The sequence below is a fragment of the Anser anser genome (assembly GCF_964211835.1).
Source record: "Anser anser genome assembly, chromosome: 6".
NCBI classification, from domain to species: domain Eukaryota; kingdom Metazoa; phylum Chordata; class Aves; order Anseriformes; family Anatidae; genus Anser; species Anser anser.
The window spans coordinates 21953252-21979189 of NC_139726.1; the positions used below are offsets into that span (position 1 = coordinate 21953252).

At 36.0% G+C, this 25938-nt stretch overlaps 1 protein-coding gene and 1 long non-coding RNA gene across 2 annotated transcripts in view; both read left to right on the top strand.

Annotated features, from left to right (window-relative positions):
* Positions 1–25938, top strand: part of RAPGEF4 (Rap guanine nucleotide exchange factor 4) — a 154033-nt gene that overhangs the window by 18818 nt on the left and 109277 nt on the right. Inside the window, 1 exon segment of the mRNA XM_083842534.1 lies at positions 3183–3329. Within this exon segment, the coding sequence (XP_083698660.1) occupies positions 3183–3329 (147 nt within the window).
* LOC310901920 overlaps positions 3336–25938 on the top strand; it is a 39321-nt gene continuing 16718 nt past the window's right edge. Inside the window, exons 1-2 of the long non-coding RNA XR_014586314.1 lie at positions 3336–3902; positions 5251–5308. This is a non-coding gene — a long non-coding RNA (uncharacterized lncRNA). The remainder of the gene's footprint in view (positions 3903–5250; positions 5309–25938) is intronic.

The window sequence follows — 25938 nt, forward strand, 5'->3', positions numbered from 1 at the left end:
AGTAATAGTACACAAATTTCCAAAATGCTATCTTTTGCAGATTTTTAATTAATAATGGAGATGGTATGGAGTCCTTGAGGGACACAGATGCAGCAGTGAGATGAAGGTGCAAAGTATGGGAAAATGATGAAATAAAAGTAAAGCAGACTCATCAACTCCCTTATTCAAAATATTGAATAAACTTAAATATTTTAATAATTTTATGTAATAAATAATAAAAATAAATAATTTATATATTTATATAATATTTTAATAATTTTATAACTTAAAATATTGAATAAACTTAAATATCAAAGAAAAATACCCAATCTCTTTCTTCCTAACACAGGTAATTTCTTTCATATTTTCTTTTTTTCTCTCTGACACCATGACTTTGTTCACCCAGAGCACAAAAATTCTGTATGCCAGGTTGGAAAATAGTGTCACAAGTCAGGGAGGAGCATGCAGGGATGTCTCTTATGATGGGGGAAGGAATAGTGCAGAACCTTGAATTTCTGATTCTTATCCATAGTTTGCGCTGACAAATTCAATAATGTTTTAGATTGACTGGGGGAGAGGGGGGGATTTAACAACTCTTTCACTGCATGTGTCTCATCTGTCACTGACAGGCAGTGCAACTGAATGCACAAACAGTCTGATTTGAACGCTACCATTCCTATAGTGTGCTCAGAGGACAGATAGCAATGGAAACAATCTCTTCTATTTTAAGTCTTTAATACTGCCTTTTAGATAGCTGTGTGGATTTTAGCTGGTTACCAGCAGCTAGAACCCCCTGCTGCTTCTGGGATGGCAGAGGGGAACAGCAAACTGAGTTTTGAGCTGCCAGCAATCCTCCTGAAGTCTACATTGAACAGCAGGAGATTCTTGAGTGTAAGGTTAACAGACATAATAGGAAATGCACACCTGATTCCCTAGGAGGCTGGAGATGTATAAATTGAGGGCAGAGAGAAGATAGGGCTCTGAAGTCTTGAAGAAGGTAGATGGACTTGCTCCTTAGCTAGCTGAGAAACTACATCTATATGGAGAGCAATGATGGCTGGGGGAGGAAAGAAAAAAATAAAAAAAGAGAAAAAACTTTCACTTGATAGAAGCCTGGACTTTTCTTTAATGAAGATAGGTAGGACCGTTCCATTTCTTTGACCTAATACCCCACAATGTTAATTTATTTCTAAGGCTGAACAGCTACCTCATCAGACTTTCCCTTAGAAAGTGGTTCCTTTACTAACACCTTTCCTCTGCTCTTCTTCTCTATTCTGTTTTTAAAAATATATTCTCTAAGGTTGTAAAGGATCAAAAAAGTGAAAAGTTTCTAGAGAGTTTCTTTGGGGGAGCAAGGGGAAAAGGAGTGAGAAAGAAGTTTAAAGATGTAATTATTGCTTCTAATCCACCTAATGGAAAGGTTTCTTTTTTCTGCTAGACTGTTTGGTTATTCAGCCCTAAACAGAGATCTTTTATCTGAACTTTCTAAATAAAGTTGAGTATAATATATTGGAGACCTGGAGATCAAATTTGACATGAGCAGTAGAGACGTTTTCTTTGTAGATCCTTTGAGTGCAATTTTGAGTGAAGTAGCACGCATATAGTGGTTCAGGTCTGAATGCAAAGCTTCTTAAAGCACCATTTTAGTGTATGGCCTGTATTGTAGGCTGTTTGTAGAGACATACATTTCTTGGGCACTCATTCCCAAATATTCTTTTTTCAAACAGTGCCTGTTCATATTTGTCTTCCTTGCAAGTGTATTTCTGACAGTTGGTAAATTCTTCCTAGATCTTCTCTAAAATGTAATTGATTTTGTTTTCCTGAACACACAGTTTTATATGGTAATATCTGTGCAAAAGCAATTTTCTATGGTTCAGGGAACTGGACTATTATGGGCATTTGTCTTTGTAATGCAATTATAAAGCTACTAACTTGATCTTAATAACATTTGCCTATTACCACTTATTAGATGCATGAAAGGAAAACAATGTGATTTTAAACACAGAAAATGATGCTGAAATATGTTCATGCATCTCTCCTGGATTATCAGCCACAAGGAAGGAGTGGATGGGATGACAAAATTTTGCTTTATTTTTGTAGCCTTTTTACGAATCTTACATTTTAGAATTAAATTAAACTATATTTCTAATGTTGTGTCAAGTAAAATTAGCATGTGTTTTTATATGTTTATGCATTTATCTATGTGCACGTATAATTTCCTTAGTAAACTGTGACTCGCTTCTGTGTAAATTTTTAGTACTGTTACTATTTTTATTTTTAATTTACTCAGAAGATGATCAGTTAAGGTCCAGCTTAGAAAGAGACTTAAGTAAATGTTGAGATACAAGCCACTGCTCAGGAGCATAGCAACTTCTAAGCCTAAAATAGGACATGAATCTAAAAATCTTGATTCAGCAAGATACTTAATTTCTATCAGTCTATTTATTTACTTATTTATTTCTGCTGTAGCTCATAATTTGTATTGGAACTGTCAAAGAGGAGCTCCTGGCCAACAGGGTTTGAATCAGACATCTTTTCCATCACATTAATGGCATGTGTTCATATAGACCTTTTTGAAGTGTACTGTGCTGCATGCTAGGGACCATCACAATTAATCTAGACTTATTCCAGGTTGTTTTGGAGTTAAAAGTTTACGTGAAATATCTGAATTATGTGAAATTAACTTAATTTTTTTTTTTTAGTCAATGGACAAATGCATTATAAATACGAGAGAATATTATAACTGAAAATTAAGTTTACTAAGAGACGTAACACTCAGATTTTCTTTTTGATGAGGATAACTTATATAGGGCAGAAATTTATATTCCAAGATTGCTTTTCTAATGCTAGTTATCTTCTGATCACCTCTGACATTTCTAATGGATTTCATCATTACAGCAGTCTTTATAGATGAACAGAGGTCATAACTCTCTTCCAAAGGTGAGGGTGACTCTTGTGCCCTCTGCTTTGCAGCAAGATAGGTCTAATCTGAATGATGGTCACTTGCTTCCGCACTGAGGCTTCCTTTGCTGTTAATTAGCATATTGTGGGCTTTTGTTTATTTCCTTTGGTTTTGGTACTCTTAACTTTTTAAAAAGAAAATTGCCAAAGAATCTTAAGGTAGCACCATTAGCAAATGTGACATAAAGACTCTTATAAGAAATGCTGGAATACTTAACATGTCCTTTCCTTTTTAATTAAAGGATGCTGTAACAATATGCACTTTGGGAATAGGAACTGCCTTTGGAGAGTCCATTCTGGATAACACTCCTCGCCATGCTACCATTGTTACCAGAGAATACAGCGAGCTCCTTCGAATTGAGCAGAAGGACTTCAAAGCACTTTGGGAGGTAAATTCAGGTTTACTTGCAGTTTATATAAGAAAAAATAACGAAATATAAGCTCATTTATAGCCTAAGCAAAGGAATAATTCTTTTTAATTAGTTTGGACAAAAAGGAAAACATGTTTACTTCTTTCTAGTGATTCATATTCTCTATGATTCCATACTTCTGTATTGCTTTCTTGCAGGCTTCTTCTACTTTATTTCTTCTAATGAAATAACTTATATAAATTTCACCAGAAATTTCACCTGTATACTGCAGGTGCTGCTGTTTTACCCTCAAACTTGCTTTTGTTGCATGCATTTACCCGGGGAGTTTACCTTTACAATACTCTGATGTTTTAAATTACTCTCATTTACTCCTGTCTCAGCAGCAGCTGTAAGGGGTTTGAAATTAGCAGATGGACAAAGATCATTTAAAATAAGTTACTGGTAACGTGAATTCCCTTAAAACTTTCCTTTCTGGAGAACGTATGGCTGAGATTCTTCATCCCATAGTCTGTGTGTACTTTGGTATTTGTGTAGAGAAGACTCCATTAATATGCTACCACGCTAAGTTACTGGACTTCAATTTGTGTTTTTGTAAGCATTGCTCTTGCCTGGAAGGTGTTCAGGGTGTTAGAAGGCACCCTGTTGGCCTGGCCTGCGCTGTATGGTACTTGTACTGCCAGCTTGGTTAAGTGGCAGCAGCACAAATTTAGGTGTTGCATAGAACTGTAGGATGGTAGAACAGTGTCTTGAATTTGCAAATCTGGTGATGCTAACTGTATAGATATATCTATATCTGTTTTTCTCTTTTCCTGAGGAAAAAGAAACATTATACTCCAAATAAGTGTGGTAAAGTGGTACTAAAGTAATGCTATCAGAAAGAAAATCAAACTCGCAACTGGCTACACTGACTGACTAGTATCACCTATCTGCAAATATGTTGCCTTGAACATAGTTAATGTTGCAGCATGACTTACCTGTGAAAGATGGATGCATTCATGAAACATGCTTGCCATTGAGTGACAATATAAGATTTATTCTGTGAGCTGCGTAGCTACAATTTGTACTTTTTTTTGGTCAATATCTGCAGGTAAAAAGAAAAAATACTAGTACAGTCACATACCAAATTTGAAGGAATTTACAATGCAATATTTTTCTGTAGTTCATACTTTTATTTCTGCAGCGGCTACATTATGATTTTTCACTGTGGCATTACAAGATTAAATATGCAAGTACTTTAATCTGTTTTAACATATGCAACTTTTGCTAGTGGTCAGAAATTTTTAATGTAGATAGTGCTTTAGAAGCTCACAATGTAGGATAATAAATCCAATTGTAGGTTTTTCAAATAAAAAATAAATAATAATTAAAAAAAATTTCCTTTAAATTCACTTTGAAGTGGTATTAGCAAAGCTCTTTCTGATATGTATATGACTTTTTGGCTAACAATTCAGAGATTGTCGGTCTCCTATCAGAAATATTGGGAGAGTCTAGGTTAAGTTCCCATCTTTAAAATTTAGAATTTTAAAGTATACTTATTTTTTTAAAACAGAAATGCCTATGTCATTTGCTCTGTAATAACTAATACACTGTTACTTCTAATAATTTTGTTTATTTTGCTGAATTTTTAGATGATGATAATACAAAGGTCACATGTTGAAAGTATTGGATGCTTTCATAGGGAGCTTTAGCACACACTTGGTATATCTCAGATTTTATGAAATTTTGTAGTAGTGCATGTCACAGGTGCTGCAGATGTCGGTCACAGACCACAGTTTAGTTTTTGGTGCTGCTTTGCTTTTTGTTTTGCAGTGTATTCTTTGATATATTTTGGTGTGGTTTCTTTGAGTCTCTTAGTGAGAATGCAAAATTATCCTAACAAAAATAGCTTTGTTGGTTAGTCTGAGGTAGAATGAAGTCATTCACTTTTTTTCTTTTCAAGGTAATATTTGTCTCCTTGTAATCTACTAATCCTAAGGTCTACATAAACTGCACCTCAGGTATGATAAATGGAGTGTGTTTACAACAGGCAGAAAAAATATTTAAGATAATTCACCCCCAAATATACTAGCAATACGAGCAGTGGCGGTAGTATGTTCTTATCCTTATTATCATCTCAAAAGTAAATCTTTTTCTTCAGGGAAGATTTTATGTTATGAATTGTATGTTGTTCAGCGTGCCTTATGCAGAGATTCATACATACTTGCTTTGACAAAGTCCATATAATTTAATTCTAGAAAAAGTAGTTTCTCCATAAAGAAATTGCTGAATAATTCTGAATAAATATAGTACTGTAGTACTACAGATCAACCTAAATAAGCAAATAGAGCTGTAATTCTTAAAATGGTTACTACTTTTAGGAATTATGATTTTTATGATTATAATAAAAGTGCAAAAAATACATCTAATATGATTAAGTGTGGGTTTTTTTGCTTGTTTTTTGTTCCACAAAATTTCCCTTTATTTGAGGGAAAGAACAAATGAAAACTGTTGATCACAGATTTTTGGCATACCAGAACAATGCATGTAAATTCTGAAAACACAATTTTTTAAATTGTTTGATTTTTAGGTGGTGTATATAATATTGGAAAATGAACCCGTATACATTGATTCAGTATTGACATTCATTTAGTGTGCAAATAACCCTAAATTATGGGACTAAGTGCTATGAACTATCTTCTTCTATACTAAAAATTTGTTTACACTGAGACCTACTGATTAAGTTGACACAACAAATGTTTTTTGCTATCACAAATCTAGGCTGTTCTTTGGAAGACAAGTAAATCTGCATTCATATTGCTTATGAAGCTTTTAGTGTAAGTTATAAAACTAGATCTTGAGAGAAAGATATACTTACTTTTTTAGAACTTCTCAAGGAAGTCTCAGAATCTCTAAATCTGTAAATCCACAATACAGTTATTTCTGCGGTTTTTAAAATGGGAAACTAAGCTTTTCAGTTTTAGCTGTATTGCTCTAAGAAACAATGGTATTGGTATGTTTCACAGACCAGATGTGGCTTATTAACACATTTAATGCACAAAATATAGCAAGTGATTTCTTTGAGTACAATTACAGTTGTCTGTATCTGAAAGAAAGAGATTGCTACTTCTAAACAGAATTTATCACTTTTCTTCTGTCAATTTTATAAGTTTTAATACTTTTTGAGGAAAAGATAGGATATTCTTTATCAAAAGCATAATAAGCTGCTTTCTGTAATACGCAAACTACATTTTCTGTAAAGGGCTCACTGAATGATTTTCTACTATCTCCCTCTTTAACAGTCAGGGAATGCCAGTCAAAACAAATAATATCGTCCTGATAACAGCAATTACCAGTTAAAATGGCCCAGTCTTTTCTCTAATGACTGTATCCATTGAAGTAGCATCCTGTTCAGGAACATCTGTTGAACTTAGCTTACTCATCCTTGGAGACTTGTTTTCTATCCCCAAGCTTCTAGAGCAGATTGGAGGTGATAAAATCTGTGGTTAGGCTTTCACACAGCTGAACACTGTCCCCTGATGAAGAAGCTCTAGGAGGTTATGGGAATCACTGGTGTCATATATGGGAATCACTGGTGTCATATCTTTGTGCACCAATTGTCCCTGGTCTTCATCTCGGAGGATTACTAACAACCATGAAGAAAGTTTTTCACCGCTATTATAAGACTTCCATGGTACTCCAAGAATGCGTAGGAAAAGGTGCTGTTTGCGTTGACAAGAACTTGCTATCCCTCTTTAACATCACTGAGTTAGCGTGGTACTATCGACCTTGCCCCAAAGCTGGTTTAAACCACAAGGGAAAATGCATCCAAAAATAAACATAAAAGCAGAAGGCTACACCCGAGGATCTTTAGTCACGCACATCCTGATGGATAACTGTCTCGCTCCACCCTCCAGTAGTTGGATTCTTTTAGACAGACCGGGAGCAAAATGGATGTATTTGAGCAGTGTTATTGTTACAGAAGTTCTCTGTAGTTCATCCTCAAGTTTTGTCCTTTCACGCAGTTGCAAAGTTATTGAAGCCCAGACAGGAAGGGAGTGAATCTGCTGAGAGGTGACTTATTTTTAGAGGTCTTTCCTACCACAGTGAATTACTCAGCCTTCCTTGGATAACACACAAATAACCAATTTCCTTTTGTGTGGAATAAGATTATGTTAGAAGTTACTGAACATGCTTTGAGAAACATTTGATCTTGACTAAATGAAGAGCAGCTATTACTTCGGTATGCAGTAACTTTGGAGAGAGGGAGTCTTGCCCCTGTAAGGTCAGAAGGAATACTTTAATTTTTATTCATGTTCATCAGCATTTACACATCTTGTCTGGTAAACAGTATCATAACTTGCTTCCTGCTTTTGTCCATCTGATGATAATTCAGATTCAGCCCTCAACAGACTTCACGGCTCTGAAATTGTATCTTTGGGGGAACCTGCTTTCTTACTGTCTTTATTTTCTGAACACTGAATGTTCTGAGCTATTTTAAGAACAGATCCTCTGTCAAAATGGAATAAATTTTGCATATAGCTTCAATGGAATACTCTTTAGGAAATATATGTATGAAATGGCATGCTGACTTGAATGTAATAGTGTTCAGTGTGACTTCTGAATAAGGTTTATGTTCATCAGAATCAAGGCCACAGCTCTCAGTGGATTTTCATGTAATTTTCATGTTTGTCTTTTGAAGGTGTATCTAATCTTTTGCCTTATCTCAAGGTACAAAGTAGTCTTATGCTTCATTTTATGTGTCAGGATTATTGCAGTAGGAATTATGAAGACACTGTAAAAATACATTAATGAAAATGAACACAGAAGGATTTTTTTCAGTTCTTTTCATCTGTTTGTGCTGTAAGTACATTATTTATCAAAGTACGTTACTGAATTGCATGTAGATATTTTGCAGTGTAACACAGTAGGCAGCATTTCAGAGAGGCAGCCTTTCCCTTGCCTTTAGCTACTGAAAATACATGTTATACTATTACAGGACAACGTTCTCGCTTCTCTGTCTGGTAGATTTCTGAACGCTTGGGTGTTTTTGAGGAGTACTAGGAATCTCATGTAGATGTCAGTACTTTCTAATGCACTTTTTCGCCATTGACTAGTCCATATCAGAAATTCTTTCTGGTTCATTAACTGAGAGATTAGGTTTAGTCTGAGAAATGAAATACTGGAAAAGAGGGGTGGGGATCAAAGAAAGAATCAGATAGTTTAGATGGCTGGACATAAATCTATCAGGTTGATTTATGGTATACTGCTTGGTCAGTTTATTGTACTGTAATCAGTTGCAGAAGTCTTTGCAGTGATTTACTGATTTTCCATAGGTGAGTATAGGAGAGACATAAAATTATAGTTAATAAAAAGAAGACTATTTAGCCTTACAGGAAGGACGATCATGTGATATAAAATAGCAAAGTGCTTGGAGACTCAGAAAAGTATGAAAAGGTGGTTGTGGAACCTGCAGCTGTATTTACCTGCTTCTTGTCACATTCTCATTGATGGCTCAAATTCTACCTTGATGATTTGTCTCTCTAATGTGGTTTTGTTTGAGAAATGTAAAAGTGATCAAATTGTAGTAGCCTACCTTTAGATTATGGCTAGAATACTGCATTCAGCAACCTCTCAAATTTTCATGTCAGAATAAGGAAGAACTATTCCATGGTATCAGATACAGATTGCAACATAGAAGAAAGATGTGAAAGGACTCAGGTGTGTGGAATTTGTTGCCTTGTGCTGTCTGCAAATCTTCAGCTGAAGAGGAATTCAAATTTGTATGCAGAGAAACAGCCAGTGTGAGAGACATTGAAAAATGAAGTGATGATAGGCAGGTAGATTTTTTTTCCTAGACTAACACATGGAAGGAGGAGGAATATAAAAAGTCCTCCCCCTTAGCTTTAGAATATGACAGTAAACACAGAACTGGCAAGACTGTGAACAAAGCTTTGTAAGTAACTAACATTCCACCTTCATACCTTCTGTGTTAATACTGATGAAAACATAGAAACGAGTAGCAGGAAAAGTTTCCAAGGTTGTTGTTATATCAAGATAAAGTGCCAGATTGCAAACCTGGTTTTGCTGTTGCAAAGTGAGCATATTTCAAGTGAATACAGTGGAATTGCTTTGATACACATGGAGCTAAGTGGGAGCAGAGCCTGGCCTCTAGTACTGTTGTTACATTGGTTTTGGCTACTTTTCTAATAAGCTTTTAGGATCTTCTCTTTTGTTTTCCTTTGTCAAACATTTCGAATATTAACAAGCAACGGTTTGTCTGGAAGAGCAGATTTAAATGAATATGGAATGGCATTCTATTATCAGTAGTCAGATTTACATCAGAACAGCAATGTTAGTCAGCATATCAAAACAGTGACTTTTATTTGGGTATGTGAATTACTTAATCTTACAAAAAATGCAGATTTCTGTGAACACTTTTCTATGACTATCTTGTAAAGTAACCTTTCTGGCTGTTGATGGTGGAGAAACATGACTGGGAATTAGCCTTGATTTTTTCACTTTGGTAACCTGATTTTCCTTGGTGTGATAAGCACTGATGGAAACGTACAAGTCTTTTGAGAAGGCTCTTTCTGTAATGTGTTCTTTTTTGGCATTATGACCAAAAAGTTTGTAATAACAGCACAGCACATTATCTGAAATAAAGGAGACAATCAGGTACATTATTCAATATCATCCATGAGGCACAATTTCTGTAAAAGATCAAGGGATCCAGTTGGTTTGAACTTTGCAGGTTTCTCTTTCTTTGTCCTTGTCCTTCATTTAAGGTGCCAGATTGGGCACTCAAGCTATCCCTTAAGCCACAGAAAAGATTGAATAATAACAAGTTGATTAGAAAGGTCTGGTCCTTCGTGTCTCTCTGCAACAAACTTTCCTGATGTTTGTTCTTGCATGTTATTCCTATGGTCCATTTGCACCCCAGCTTCCCAGTTTATTCCAGTTCAATGCTATTTCAATAGCAACGTTTTGTGGCTATATCACTGATTATTATAAGAAGATGGATTAAGGCTTTGTGGAGCTGATTTCTCTTGACCTTAACTAGTGTGGTGTTTCTCTTAGATGCAATTCTGTGTCGCTGTAGTAAAGCCCATCAGTTTGAAGCCCCTTGTGAATACTATTGTGCCAGACACTGTGCAAAAATATATTATTATTCCTATTTACAGCCCCTGTAAATGTTTGTGTGTATTAGCACTTCAAAGAGTCTTAAATTATATTGCAGAAAGCTTGACTCTTTTTGAGGTTCATTCTTGGGGGGGAAAAAAAGAAACAGAAAAATCCAGCAAGCATGTTAGTCTCCCTGTTAAATAATGCCTTTATTGTTTTTCTCACATTTTATCATGGTTAGAGGTAAAGTTAAAAAATAATGGATTCATCCAGTTTTCAAGAAAAAATATTTTGATTAGTTCCTAAAATACTTAAATTACAGAAGACCATCTGACAAACTGGAATGTATACACTTAAATGCTGCAGATGTTTTTGAGGCTGCGTTTTTGTTTTTTGTTTTTTTTTCTTGGAAGCTTTACTGCCAAACTTGCATTTTCTATAACCAGCTTTTTTATTAGCAAAGCAAGTGCTTTTCATCCTCAGCAGATTGTATTATTAAATGCAGTATCTCTAAGCATGATGTGCTAAATGGGAAAAAACATATATTGCAAAACACAACTGGAAGCCTATGAATATTTTTTCAGGGAGCAAACTTCTGGGCTTTCATTAGTTCATTCTTATTAGGCAAAATGTCTTTCAGAAGAATCAGAACATTTGAAGCTCATGAAAGTCTTTTTTTTATAAACACACATTTTAACTATCAAATATGTGTCTCATTCTTATCTTTCACAGATAAAATGTGTAACAGAGTTGTCTTTGTAGGTGTGTGTGTGTATAATCTACCATCTCTACATAGTGTGTGTGTATATTACTGCATTAAATTCATCTTCAACTTGTCAAACTTCTGTGTCAAATTGTCTGGAGCTTTGGTTTTAACTGCATTTGTGGTTGGCGGGGTCCTTTATTGCCTTTGAAATGAATACCAAACTGGTCAAATGCATAAGGCTTTGGCTACGCTTCTAAACCTTTGGATTTGACACAGTCTGTTCCTTTATTCAACTGTGAGGTTGATGTGGATGAGATGGTTTTGCAGATTGACCCTTTCTGATCTTCTGGTCAGTCTCATCTCAGTCCTCCTTTTCTTTTCAAATGAGACCTCCTTTTTCTTCCTTACACAAAAGGTTGATTGTTACCTATCATGAGGTATCTATGGTATTTATTTTGGTTCCTTCAAGTTCTTCAGAAAAATAGCAATCCCTTAGAAGCTTCCTTTTAGCGATGAGTTTTGTTGTTTATGTTGCTTCACAGCAATGGATATGGTTGTGTGTTCCTCCAAAGATTCCTCTAGAATGCGTGCTTGCATGCTGCATTTGAATGGGTGCTTTCTGCCTGTGTTATATAATGGGTAAGGCAAATAATGTGATACCATTTATTAGATCAATGGATATGTTTTAACATTGATGTTTTAAAAATCCATTACCTTAAACCTGCTAGCATTTGAATAATAATAAAAAAAGGATCTATGACAATAAGATCTGTGGCAGTGGAAGATCTTTTGCAGATTAGCACACACTGATAGCAAGACAATTATTTTATTATTTTCTTTTTCCTGACAGTGTAGAGTTTAGTTTATTAAAATATTTTGTGAAAATGTTGTAAAAATGTTCGTTCTTATGTAGCAAGAACAATATGACTTATAAGACTCACTTAGCACAATATGAATTCCTCCTTCCTTAAGGAAACATTCGGTTGAATGAGCATTCAATACCTTAAAACTCAAAACAAGCTACAACCAAGACCAAAAGAAGTCAATTTATTAGGTATATGGATTAATAAATACGCTCAAAAAAAAAACTGCCCTATGTTTACTTTAGGGCACTTCTAATAGATGTCTTTCCTTTTCCTGGTCGGAGTCAGAGTTGTAAGGTTCAGCATTTGCCCTTTCCCTTAGCCCAGTTCCTCCCTTCTTTTCATCCATGGTGAAATCCTACCTTACTGAAGTCAATGAGTGCTTTGGGATTTCAACCCAGGTAATTAGTAATTTCTTTCTTCTCCTTGTACAGTATGCAGCACAGGCTGCTGGTGTTAGGTGTAAGTCCTCTTTACCCTCTTCCCTTCTGTGGCAGTTTCTACCCACTACTATAGCTGACGTGACATGAGAGCATGAGCCTGGCATCTCTCGGATTATTTCACGGTTTAATAGCTCGGGGGTGCTTCACAAAGTGGTCAACCCAATAGTTGTACTGAGGTAAGTTGTATCGAAGGCTTACAAACTCTACTCATCCCAGAGGTATACTTGATGAAAATACTGTGGACTGAATGTGGAATATTTCCCTTGTCAGAAAGTAAGAATTACAGGATCCAGCCTGTCATCTGTGCTGGTTGTGGCCACTCACAGAAATCAAGAGGAGAAAGGGATTAATAATAAAATTTATGTCTGCTCTTGAATCGATCCTTGTTTCAGTCTGAGTCTTGGAACTTGAGTGCTTACAGTTCACAGGTTTAGTGTGCGTTGCTGTTATTCCATTAGTTCCATGAGTAACAAAATTCCTAGAAGTCTGTTCACCGGCAGTGTGAAAGTATCAGGCCTGAAACGTGCCCTGAGGGCCTTGCAGGTCCTCTTAAACGTTTAAATCTCATGGGGATTTATGGAACAAGCTGTTCACGGATATATTTATTTATTTCAGTGAGTGGTTGTTTATGCCATAAATATTTAAGAACAGCACATAATAAGATATGGTGGCCCTCTAGTGCATATAATCCCTGTATTTTTATACTTTGTAATGAAGTGGATGTTCACAGAGTTCATGTTTTTATTTAATATTTCTGTTTCGGGATGTTGTTGAAATCAGTGGTTTATCAGGAGGTGTGAATTCATACCATCAGCATGGTGTGATGCTGAAAGCTTTATTCCTTTTTCCTTCATCTCATGCTTGATTAGATAATGCCACTAGTGTGCATTTCCCCTGAACTCTGCTTAAAATAGCTTCTCAGTTAAATTGCAAATGAAGAAGTTAAAACTGAAACTCACAAATGGAAGTTTACACCCTAAATATCTTCTGGTATAACTTTGCTTTTGTTCATTTTAAGTTACATTGATAAAATTTTCTTGTCCTTCCAGACACAATACTTAGGTCTCAGCCAGGCTTGTATACCATTTGTTTGAGGGTGGTGCATAATCAGCATTTAAAATTGAATCTTGCCATTCTGCATTTAGTACTTACTGATATAATTAAGCTTGCTTACATTTTAACCTCTGACCATTTCCTGAGTAATTTCTATTTAATTTTGTATTCCACCTCTCTCTTGACCTTTGAAAAATATCTTTTCTGACAACCAACACAAAATATTTTCTTGAAGTATTAACCACTTCATTTTCTGAAATACTTAGACAAGCTTTATTCTGTTAATTTTCCCCAAACCGGAGTACAGGTTAGTGGAAACAGACGGAGTATCATTGTTTTGTTTTAGTGTAATAGAAATATGCCACGCAACGTGATTTTTGTATGACCTGGTCTTTGAGAAAGTGAGTCCGTCAGAGAAATCATACTGTTCTTAAAGGACTGAGTTGTAAGGGAACTTGTTTGAGTTACTTAGGCTTTTATGTTTAATTCTCTCTGGGGATAATGCTGGAGACTCTCAGTACAATTAGGGGAAGATTAAAAGCTCAGTACAGGCTTATTTTTTCCCTTCTTCCTTTCTGCCAATACCCTCTGAGCCTGTACCCTCTCTAAAAGCAAGGAATGTTTTTCAAAGGTCGTTTTTCCTTTCTATCATTTATTTCTCAGGCAGTGTTCTGGTATGCTCCTCTTCCATACATTGGAGAATGTGGTTTCTCTTTCTGTGTTCATTACTTTTGATCCTGCTAGTATTTAATGCCAGTTCTGTTGATCTCCAGTAAAGAGTTCATTGGCTATTTCTCCTTAGGCTTATCTGTGACATTTAGATCACATTAGATAACCAGGGATCACCAAGCAGCTAGGTAATATTTCTTGCACCATTGATGAGAATTATACCATTACTTAGTGTTTCTTAGTACATTGGCTCTGCAGACCTAAAAGGAGTAAAATTGTAGTAAAAGTGCAGACAATAATGTAGATACGTCTGAATACACTGACAGTATAGTATCTTTGATTACTAAAAGTACCATTTTACATAATGCTTTTTTTCAAAGAGATACACATCAATCTGAGCAGGTAGTAGTTGGAGAATTTACCACTGCTGTTGCAGCGGTATGGTCAAAAGATTACTTTGAGACTACCACAGAAGTTCACAACAGAACTCTGATTCTGCAGGTTGTCTGTGTTTACGCACGTCTGCCATATGGAATTTCCTTATAGAGTGTGTTACTTCCATCTGATCTCATAAACAAAATGTACTGTCTCATTTTATTCTGAGACAGACTTTTCCTGTTTTAACAACAGGAGGAGGATTCTTCTGTCTTTTAAACTTTCTGAAGAGCTTTTTGATATTACTTCAGATAATGATGCATGCTACCAGCCAGTCCACAAGTATTGATACTTGAATTGTTGTCAGCTTTGTACTCTCACATTCTGTAGTGCTGCAAGGCACCCTGCAAGGAAGTTCTGGAAATGCTCTAAGCTGTAGGAATGCTAGGAATACAGATTTTACTGCCAGAGAAATTCTGTAAGGAATTAATATTACAGGGGCATCCATACTATTAATCCAAGTATCATTACGGAATGGTAGGTGAATTACCTTTCCTGGTATCCATTAACAGGACAATGTCTTTAGATGAGAATTGAGTTAATCTGTAATGAATAAAATGTAATGACAGGTTGTGTTATCCAGAAGCAGACCACAAATTATATTTTCCCTCATCCTTTAACAAAATAATTCATTCTACTATTAGTGTGCAACAAACTATGCTTTTTAATGTGAGAAGACAGCAGACCCCCAAGAAACAACCCCAGCTCTGTTGCAAGTAGTCTTCACAGAGATGGAGAGGTACTTTTTAGCTGCCTATTCCACTGACGGGTTGTAGAACAAAGGCATAGTTTACCATTTATGATGGTATGGATACGTAAAAATAATACCAAATGTCTAGAGTGAAATAGATTCTTGACCATGATTGACTACTGACTGTTCCCTATGCCTATCTAATGCAAAGCTTTAGTAGTTTTCTTCTATCCCTGCCAACTAACATTTCCGTCGATTTTTCTTTTTAAGTATATCTTTATTGCTAGAACTTTATCTTCTTTGTTTCAGTCTACATACACATATCTTCATTATCTGATAATACTGTTGCCATATGTACAAATGAAAATTACTTGATATGCTAAAGAGCTTCTTACAGAAGGAAAAAGCAACTCTTATTTTGAAAGCTGTTAATAATGAATGCTATCTTTTTATCAGATGTGTTCTTTAAGTGAACACTTTTGAATGCCCTTTTTGTGCAAGTAGAGTTTGCTGCACGAGGTGCTCATGTGACTCTCCCCAGAATCAGATTGCTCAACACTGAAAATAAACGCAAACGTGTGGAAGTTTTGATGCTATAGAAATGAAAAATCTCATAATGTTGCATGTTTAATTTTCAAATTCTAAGCAGGGCACGTGTTGCATTCTGGCCATGAATGTGCTGCCTTTTGGCAGTTGTGTAGTAGAAACACTCTTGGCATTTTTCCTGCCCCAGCAATGCTCATCTAGGCATTAGCCACAAACTGTTCTGTAAGAGAAGTGAGGGAAAATATTCTTACCTTGTTAGATGCTGTGCATGGTGAGAGAGCAGCAGCATAGATTAAGTATTGTGAGGCTTAAAACAAGATGGTGGACTTCCATTATGCTGTACTTATTTTTAAGAGGATGCATGAAGGCACAGTGTTCTTAAACCAAACCTGTCCAGTTCCAGGAATTTCACTGCAGTGATGGTCAGTACAATTTGTTGTGCCTGTAGCAAAGGGCTCCGTGTCCTATGGCTTCTGTTGCCTGCTGTCACCTACGTATTGTAGAAATTGAATGTAAAAGCATAGCAAACTGCATAAATAAAAACCTGTCATGTCTCCTCCTGGTCAGTTTCCAAGAGTAGCACTGGTTCTGTCCCTTCTTTTGAAACTAGAGTAATGTCTTTATTTAATGCCATCTTTATTTCTGTTTCTCTGAGACTTCATTTTTTGGCTCTGTCTGTACTGCTCTCATGTACCTGAGATTACTTCTTTCTGTCCTCACTATTTATATTCTTAACGCGCTTGTACACAGTTGTCATGTCTATGTTTTGTCATCACTCTGAAAGAAAATTTTACATATGTTTGTGATTGTCTCCCAGAGTACTCACTGGATGTACTTAAATGATGTCTCCCTTGAATTTTTCCAAATGGATTTTTTTCTAAGCATTTCTAATTCTCTGGAGACTTACATAAGATATCATTTTCATGTTTTGACCGGTATGTCTACCTCCTTTTCTAGTGTTTTCATAGTATGTTATCAAGTTGTTTATTCTCCCTTTGAGACTATTAGTAAAAAAAAACAAAAAAAAACAAAAAAAAACCCTAGCACTTGCGTACTTCTTTAGACACCTCCTTTTTGCATTGCCATGTTTCATTACCTTTTATTTTCATTTAGCTAATTTTTAATTTGTATGACAGTACTTACCCAAGGCATTTTAATTTTTTTAGGTGAGCTATCACTATTAAATATTCTACTGATATCCAAGTATGTGACAGCTACTGCATCCCTTTCTTCCACTACTGATTGTAGTGATTAAAAAAAAAAAACATCAACTACCCACATGTAAAGCCTACCATCTCAGTTAATTCTGTCTTGCTGCTTTGCACATTTGTTGCCAATATTCGTGAGCACTCTAATCTAACTGGGTTGATGTTTCCTGCTTCACTTCTGAAGAATATTTTCAAAGTATTTTTGTTTATAAAAGTTATAAGGTGCCCTAGTATCTGGTGCTAGATATGGTCTGAACTAAAATGAAGTTAGTGGTGTAAATTGTGCTATCTATGTGCACTAGAAAAAAATAGTGAAAAATTACCACAGTTCTGGTATTGTAAAGGTATACAGAATTTATTGGGAAGTTCACTCTCAAAAGAAAGGAGGAGAAGTATTAGAAAATAAGGCATTGAGGAATGTGTAATTTCTATTTTTTTCTTACCTTTTTTCTCCCAGAGATGTATTATTCTCCTGAGTTACTTCTAGCTCTCCGATGACAAAGCTTACCCCAGTATGAATGGTACAACCTTCATTGCATTATTCTTTGGCATATCTGCTAACATTTAAATTAAAGCAACTTAAGCTTTTTTTGACCTCGTCATGATTATTGGTCTGCTAAATCTGCCCCTTTATCAATATCTACATTGTTAAATAAATAAATAGGATACATAAAACTGAACAATCCTCTTCACAGTAAATACTGTTGCTTACTCTTAACATGACTAAAGTATTCATTTCTGCATGTGCCTGTTCTGGTGGTTGTGGAGTATCCCTTTGTGCCGATGTTGCAAGAAAGCAGAGGAAGGAGTGACCCCAAACTCACCTCCAACTTTGCCTGTTTGCTTCATGCAGATTTTATTCTTCAGTCAAAAATTGTGTGGCTCTCTGTGTACTGTCATATAATCAAGGTCAGGAAGATAAAGCAGAAATATAATAATTATATACTTCATCTTGCAGAACCTACAACATTCAAAGCATGCACATTTGACTTTGACTAGTTGAAATTACAAATCCCCTTCTATGCAGGACTTCTGTAAATATTCAAGTGAAAGTACACTAAGCAACTTTGTTCTGTTTTCAGCTCCTGCTGACAAATTTGCTCATCGGAAGCTTGCTTATAAATGTTGTGCTTATCCCTCTGACATGGCTGGAACAAGTAACTCTTGTTTCTGTGCCCGCTCAAACCTGATGGTGGTTGGCCTCCTTGCTCATTTATATGTTCTTACAATGGCTTTGATTTCCAAGATGCAGTAATGTTAAACAAACAAACATTACATTTTTTGGATAACACTTTATTACCATGTCCATCTCTTCTTTGGGCTTTTTACCAGTGTGTGACTGCCTTCACCTTTTGCAGCACACTTCGTTGTGAGAAAACTGCCTTATTCAGGCCTTACTGATTAAGATTAGAGGGTGGTGCTAGGAACCAGAAACTCATGGAAATTTTTCTGCACAGAAAAGTGAAAGCAATAGGTATCTTAAGATCTTTTAATCAAATCCAGACTTGTTAGAAGTAATAATGATTAAAAAAAATAAAAGAAACCCGTGCTTGAAAGAAACAGTGCGCTTAGCATGTCTAGATTAACTTATTCCAAACTTAGTTGCAGGAGGAGGAAGTTATCTCACAATATCTATTGAACGACTCTATGGCATTGATCTCTGAACAAGAAACCCATCCCACATTCACTATAGGTCATGTTATCCCTTTATCTAGGGTAGCTGTCTACCTTTGCAAAAACATTTTTTCTCTGTTCTCTTTACCCAAGCTGGGTTTTGACCTTCTCTAATGTTTGTTTGTTTTTTTCTAAGTGTGGTCTAAAACGTGTCTTACAATGGTCTTTACTCATGGGCTATCAGAAGTTGAATGTTGTTCCATGAGGCCATGTCTGTCCATTGAACAGATGCAGCATTCTCATTTGCAATTGAGGAATCAATTTCATCTGGCTGGTTTGAAGGCTTTAAAGCTAAGTTTATCTCTCTTGGCTATTAGAAATACATTTAATGATAGATTCAGCATGTCAAAGATTCTTTAAGGGAAAGCAAGAGATAAAACAAGTACAATGTTATGTTGCTGGGCAGTCGGTTTATAACTGTCATCCTTTATTTCATCTCCAACCTGCTGTCTGATCTTGTGTGGGAAGTGGAAGAGGACACTTCACAGCACTGCCACTGAAATGCAGGCAGACTTGTAGAACCATTTGGAGAAAAATGAGAAACTCAATTTCATTGTAATACTGTTGTTCTAAGGGAAAAAATTAGGCTCATTTGTAGCTGCTCAGAAGGGTGAAACATAGACTTATGCTTCCTGTTACTGTTTGGCAAGTGCATCCTGCAGCCCATGGGACAGCATATCATCTCATCTATTTTGTTCCTGGTCATTGCTGCTTATGTAGCCCACCTTGTGGCCTGTGCAGTTTGCAGCTGGGAGATTCCTCTGATTTTTAGGGATTGCTGTATTTCAAATCCCATCTCAGCTTCTCTTTTGAAAGAAATGTCCCTGCTGTTTTCTCTTGCAGAGAGTGCCTGGAAATGTAAACTGGATACCTGGGGTTAAAATGTTGCTACTGATTTATTTTCCCTAAGCTATTGATTATGTGGTTTTCTAGTCACTAACGCCAGATCTGTACTGCTGGCAGGGTTGTGGGGAAAATGTCAGTGTTACTCTTTTTTGGTGAGGTATAGCTAATAGAGGACTGCTATAAGGAATAGTTGCAAAAGAACTTTTCCTTTCATACATTGTATTGTCCCAAGGATAATTTGCTGACTGAGGTTAAAATATCGGGCAAGCTCTGGGTTGGCTTTTTGAAACTTGTAGTATACTCTCATAATTTTTCCATGTCATGGCAGTGATCCATGGGAGGAACAGGCTGTTGCTGGTTATATAGACTCCCAGTAAATTCATGTGTTCTTCCCTGTTGAAAGCCTAAGATGTGTCCAGCTCTGCTATGCAGCGATTGTGATTTCTAGCCGCAAACAGACAGGTCATATAAACCCGTCTCATGAAGACTATGTCTTCTGTTGCATTTTTTTTTCAAGGCATTTAATTTTACCCTCTTGTTTTCTTCCATATGCAAACTGAGAAGATAGAACAAAAATTATATATATATATATATTTTACTGAAAGCTTTTTGGTGATTGTTGAGTGGTTGCACATGCTATAAACATCCAAATATATCATGTACAGCACTTACTTGAACCCATAGACTCTCAGCTTCTTTGGAAAGTTGACTTTTGCTGTTCTTTTTCTGGGGCTGCAGCACAAGTAGCTCAGTGTCCTTTTTGTGGTGGGACTCTGATTGTGGCTTAAAAAAAATCTTTTTTTTTTGCATAGGTTTTCTTAGAGTTTAGATGTCTCCCAAACTATCATATTATTGATCATTTAACCTCCAAAAATCTTCTTGCCTGTCTCAATCTAATATTTGACATTTTAAACAGAACAGTTACTTGCATAAATAAGCTCCCTGCTGTCTTATCTTAAGTTTTGAGAACATGCATTTTCCTTACCTGCATGTATTTATTTGCTTGAAATTGAAGTGGGCTTGGGATCGAGAATAAATTGGAAATACATTTAAAAGTCTGCTTTTAAAAGCTTTTTCTTTTCTCAAGTAACACTCTTTGCAAAATATTTTGTTCATTTCTTTTTTTCCCAATTAGCTATATTCCCTTTTGGCAAGGTTTTAATGTGTTTTTTGTTGTTTTTTTTTTTTTTTTCCAGTAGAGAAATCATGTTTAATTAAAAGTTACTTGCATGTTTTCAATTATAGATATTTTGTTTGGCTTTACACTCTCAGTTGCCTTGAGTAATTTCCTGTAGAAATACATATAATCTATTTGCATGTTTGAAGTATTAGTGTGTCATTTGCATAGCTTGTGTGTAACACTTAAACAAACGACCAGGGCTTAGGAAGGGCAGATCATGTTTTTTTAGTTCTTTCTGGCCCGTCCTGAATAGATATGGAACCAACTTTTGCAGAGAGAACTGGAAATTGTGGTATCAAATCAATTCTCTAGAAAGGTTGTTTTGGTAAATAATTGGGAGTTGAGCAGGTGGGACAGCAGAACTGTTATATACATATTTTTGCTCGACATAAGTCAATGCGGATTGATGTTCATTCTTACTTCATGGACTCATCTAATTCCCTCATAGCAGAGGGAATATATAACGCATCCCAGTTGGTGTTTGTCACAATTCCAACAGATAAAGCTGTTGTAGTTTTAGTTGCTGGAGGTGAGATGGTAGCGGATTTAAATTTTTTTTGTGACCACTTATTAAAACCATAGTTTGTTTGGTCTACTAACGTAAGTTCTGTGGTTAGGTTCTTGAGTGGAACATATAATCTGTTTCTCCTCACCCATGTTTAGAGAGGTGAACTCAGCCTGGTTTAGGTACAGAGAAGTACTACCATGGTAAAGGTGATGGAGTGTCTATTTTATATGATAAGACTAAAAAAGCATGTCTTGTTTAGTCTGTTGATGTGACAGCTGATAGGAAATGCGATTGCCTTCTATAAATACATAAAACTACCATTCAGGGGAAAGAAGCTGTTAAATAGTGCTGCTCAGGAACAGGTTGGTACTAATGCAGCTTGGCTGTACAGTAGAAGCTTCTCTCTAACCCTCAAAGCAACGAGGTTACAAAACAATTTTCTAATGGGAGCCTGGGGACAAAAATACCCCAAACTGGTATGGTTAAAGTGGAATTGAATACTTTTGCTGTCACTTTCTGTGTACCTGCAATAGCAGCTCCAGTGCTATGCTTATATACCAGTTTTCAGTATTTTGGCTAACTTCCCTAGTACAGCAAATATCTACATGATACCCTGGGGTCCAGACCTTGTTTCAGTTCTTAGGGAAAGTGTCCATACAGCTGATCGTGCCTTATGAGTTGACAGCAGTTTTCGCTTTTGTTTGCCACGTCTGTGCCATGCTCCTTTTTGCTGGTAGAAGCTAGTCAGAAAGATTACCACCATTGTCTCCTCTCTGATATAAGGAGCTTGATTTCTTTTTTGCTATTGTAGCATGCTTTTCCACAGATGGTGTGGACCTCAGTGCTCCTAGCAGAACAGAGCTGTTTCCTTAGGATGCTTGTCCTGAGATGAGAGAGTTGAGCATGTGAATCGCTTTGCCAAGAGAAGGCAACATAGAATTACTGCTCATTGGGTGAGTCCAGTCCTGAGAAGGATTCAAAGCAAGATAGAAGAGCTCCTTCTGTGTTTTTTCAAATAGACACCTTCTCTTGTTTGAGTGTGTGGTGGTAGGCAACTATAACCCAGAAACTTCTCAAGCTCAAAATTGCAAGATGCTTACGCAGCATCTGTGAGGAGCTGCTCCAAGTCAGGGAGGAGATGAGGCTGAAGGTACATCAGCTCCTCTGTGTTCATTTAGTCAGCTCCTGACAGCTCAGCATCGGGCATGCTTTGAAACTCTTTTCAGCTAGCTTTCCTTAGGAAATTCTCACTCTGGCTTCTGAGTGCCCTTCTGCAGTCACCAATTTCATTCCTTGTCAGCAACACATAAAAAGAGGAGGAAAACTGGGGAGACTTGAAGTCATGTAGACTTGAAGTCAAGTCCAGCATCTAGATCTAAAAATGCCTTTGTTATTCTCACAAAACTGTTACTCTGTGAGAATGAGCATGGTTAGGTCTTAAATTCTGTGTTTGAGGTTCTGTATAGGTAAAATCCAGAAAGCGCTTTGAAATGGATATTGCCATGTTTTGCCACAGTGGACTTTCACATGAGAAGAAAAATACCCCCTCTTCGTTTCAGAATTAATTCAGTGTTTTATAATAAATACTGTTTCCTTCTTTCCTCTTTTTCTGTTTAGTGTTAAGATACTCCATGTAATGTTTGTTTAAAATGAATGCTGATAATAAACAGAGAATAGATCTTTATGAGTAGCTGAAATTTGTCTGGTATTTAAATATTACTGATGTTTCAGTGGCACATATTTCTTGTTTAATATTCAGGCATGGCATTTGTTTTTTGAAGGAATACTTATCTTCTGTGATCAGGAAGAGTAGCAGTTAGGAGCAGCAGTGATGTGAGTCATTTTGACAGTGAGCAAACTTGTCAGTGTGTTCACATTTTCAAGACTAGATGGTCTAAGACATCCATTTTTTCCTAAATATTTTTCAAAGTACTAATGAAAGTTTAAACAGCTGTGGCTCGTGATGTCTTGAATTGAAAAGATCATGAATTAACAATTGCATTTTACTGCTAAAATACTACTTGTTTACTGGAAAGTCACAATGGGGTAATGATAAGGTTCAGTGAGGTTCTTTTGTAATACTTTTAATAGCTAAATTTGACAATCCCATAGTGTAAAATATGTCAGTCCTAAGAAGAAAAGAGAGAATTTGTAATGAACACACGCACTGTAAGGCAGTGAAATCTTTTTTTAGTCAAATGAATTTATATGTTAAGTACCTTTAAGCCCCTGGTGTTTTTTTGTTAGTTTTTGTTGTTGTTTCCTTCCATAAGCCTCATTTTCATTAATTTCACACTGGCCACTTTGGGATAAACTAGAATTTCACTGCATGCATATAATGTTTGTGTTAGAAAGTGAAAATTCCATGGTTTTGGCTGAAATGTTGGTGTATTGCAGCTGTCTCTTGCCTAGGGCCATCTGCATAGGAGAATATTTCTTTAACAGAGTAAATCATAGAAAGATTATAGCAGACTTATTGGAACCGTTCTTCTGTATCTCTGACTGCTGCTGTTCTTGTTAAAGATATTAAAAAAGAGGCTCAGTGGATCAAAATGTGGTATTTGTGTAAGAATACTTGCTTTGCAGTTGTTTCTGAAGGAAAAAAAAATCCATTCTACATTCACTGGCTCTTTAATTTGGATTGCCAATGATAATGCAGAGTCTACTGCTAAAGAAAGGTAGGATGCAGAGGCAGAAACATTAGTGCTAATCTGCTGCAGAAGGACTAGATAAATCAGCACAGCTCTCATACATCACTAAGAGAGAAGCTGATTGCAACTTGACCATGTGCCTAAGTGGTCACATCAGCAACAAGAACGGAGCATGGATAAAAAAACTAAAATGTACCCTTAGGGCTACTTGCTGTGCAGGACCCATAATAACACATCAATGTAAGTTTAAGATTTCTTTATTTTTTGTTTCCCTCTGTAATTATTGTTGTTTACAAGATTATATTTTTATTCTGCATAGATTTAGGGGAAATATGATGGAGCAAAGTATAATGCTAAACAGCTAATAGTTTGATAATGTTTATGTCTGTGAATAATAATGGGCTTTATTGCTGTGTGTTTCAGTGTAGTTCTTTCTTTGAGGATATTTTAATATTTAATCCTAACCATTATATATCAGAAATTGAGTAAGGTTTGGGGTGAGATGGTAGTGAGATCTCTCTCTTCATCTTTGTCATCTTACATTTCAAAAGGGCTCGAGAGGCAGAATGCCACAAATATATATTACTACTACTGGGAGAATTTTTCCATTGCTTTATTCTTTCTGTTAAGAAAAATACTTTTAGAGAGTGATTTCTGTGGACCTTTTTGTATTCCTGAATTATACGCAGATGGTAATTTTCCTACAATTTAAAAAATTTGTGCAATTGTTTAATTTAATGTCACTTGAGCATCTGCAAAAAGGGGAGGCAGGGATAAATGGAAACTGAATAAACATTGATTGCTAGTCTGAAAATTAAATTTTAGAAGTTTTTGCAGTAAATCTTATTTCAGATCTTTTTTTTTTAACTAAATTAGGTTATCTTATTTAAATTGAGGCTACAATATAGCAAACAAATGTGTGAAAATATCCTGGATATCCCACGTTTCCAACTCTATCAGACTATAAAGATGTTGTTGATTGTTGCTACAAGGGAATATCTTAACTGTAGAAATCAGAGCAGCATGTTTAAGTAATACATGGGAAAATAAAAAGGAAAGGTGTAATAGTACTGTTCAGGTGTTCCAGTGATGCTTTTCTCAAAGAAAAAAGTATACAGTAAAATCTATTGATATAGAATCTTATGCTGTCTCTCATGGCTTTAGGAAAAGAGACAGGTTGTTTTTTTTAGGAAAAGGCAGGTTTTGCTGTGTACTCTGAAAATGGGATATTTTGGAAGCACATTTAAAAAACAAAACAAAAACAATAGTGCTTTATATATTTACTTATTTTTAGGGAAAGTTAGAGGGCTTCAAGCAAATTTATGGAATATGAAAAAGGAGGAGTGAAGGATGCCTCAGTGATAGGAACTTGATAAAGTAAGTGTAAAGATGCAGAAAAACATCTATTTATTTTTCGGTTTGTAGCTATGGCCAAGTGTAATAACAGGAGGGTTAGAAAGTAGCCTGCATTTAATCTACAAATGGATTATTTTTGTGGCAATTGAAAAATGTGTAAGTAGTTATATCTGCCATACAGATAGTTGTATGACAAGAAGAACAAGAGGTGGAATGGAGAAAGGGAAAGGTGAGACTTTATGTCAAAAAAATAAGTTCATTCTTCCCAGCAGAATAAATAACCAACCTGGTTAACTGACAGATGAAATGTGGACCAAGTGACAAGTTTATTTTTGTGCAGGAAATGCATATGCACTATCACACATGCTCTTGGTTGTACTCAGCCCCTGAAGCTGCTGAGGTCCTATTGGGAACATGTAGCTTTACATTCTGACTTGAGAGGGGAAAAAAAAAAATGTGTGGCAACAGGAAGCATGGAGGATTTGGTGGTTTCTTGGATGTCGCTTCTGTTCTTATGTACCCAATGTGGTATTAAGTTGTAAACTCCATGGCAGACTGATTATATTCTTGTAACACGTGAAAAATGTAATAATCTGGCTCCTGTTAATGGAGTTCTGCTTCTGTTACTGAAATAGAGAGAACCTTTTTTCTGAGTTCATTGGAACAGCAGGCGAGTGTTCTGGTTTACGGAGATAAT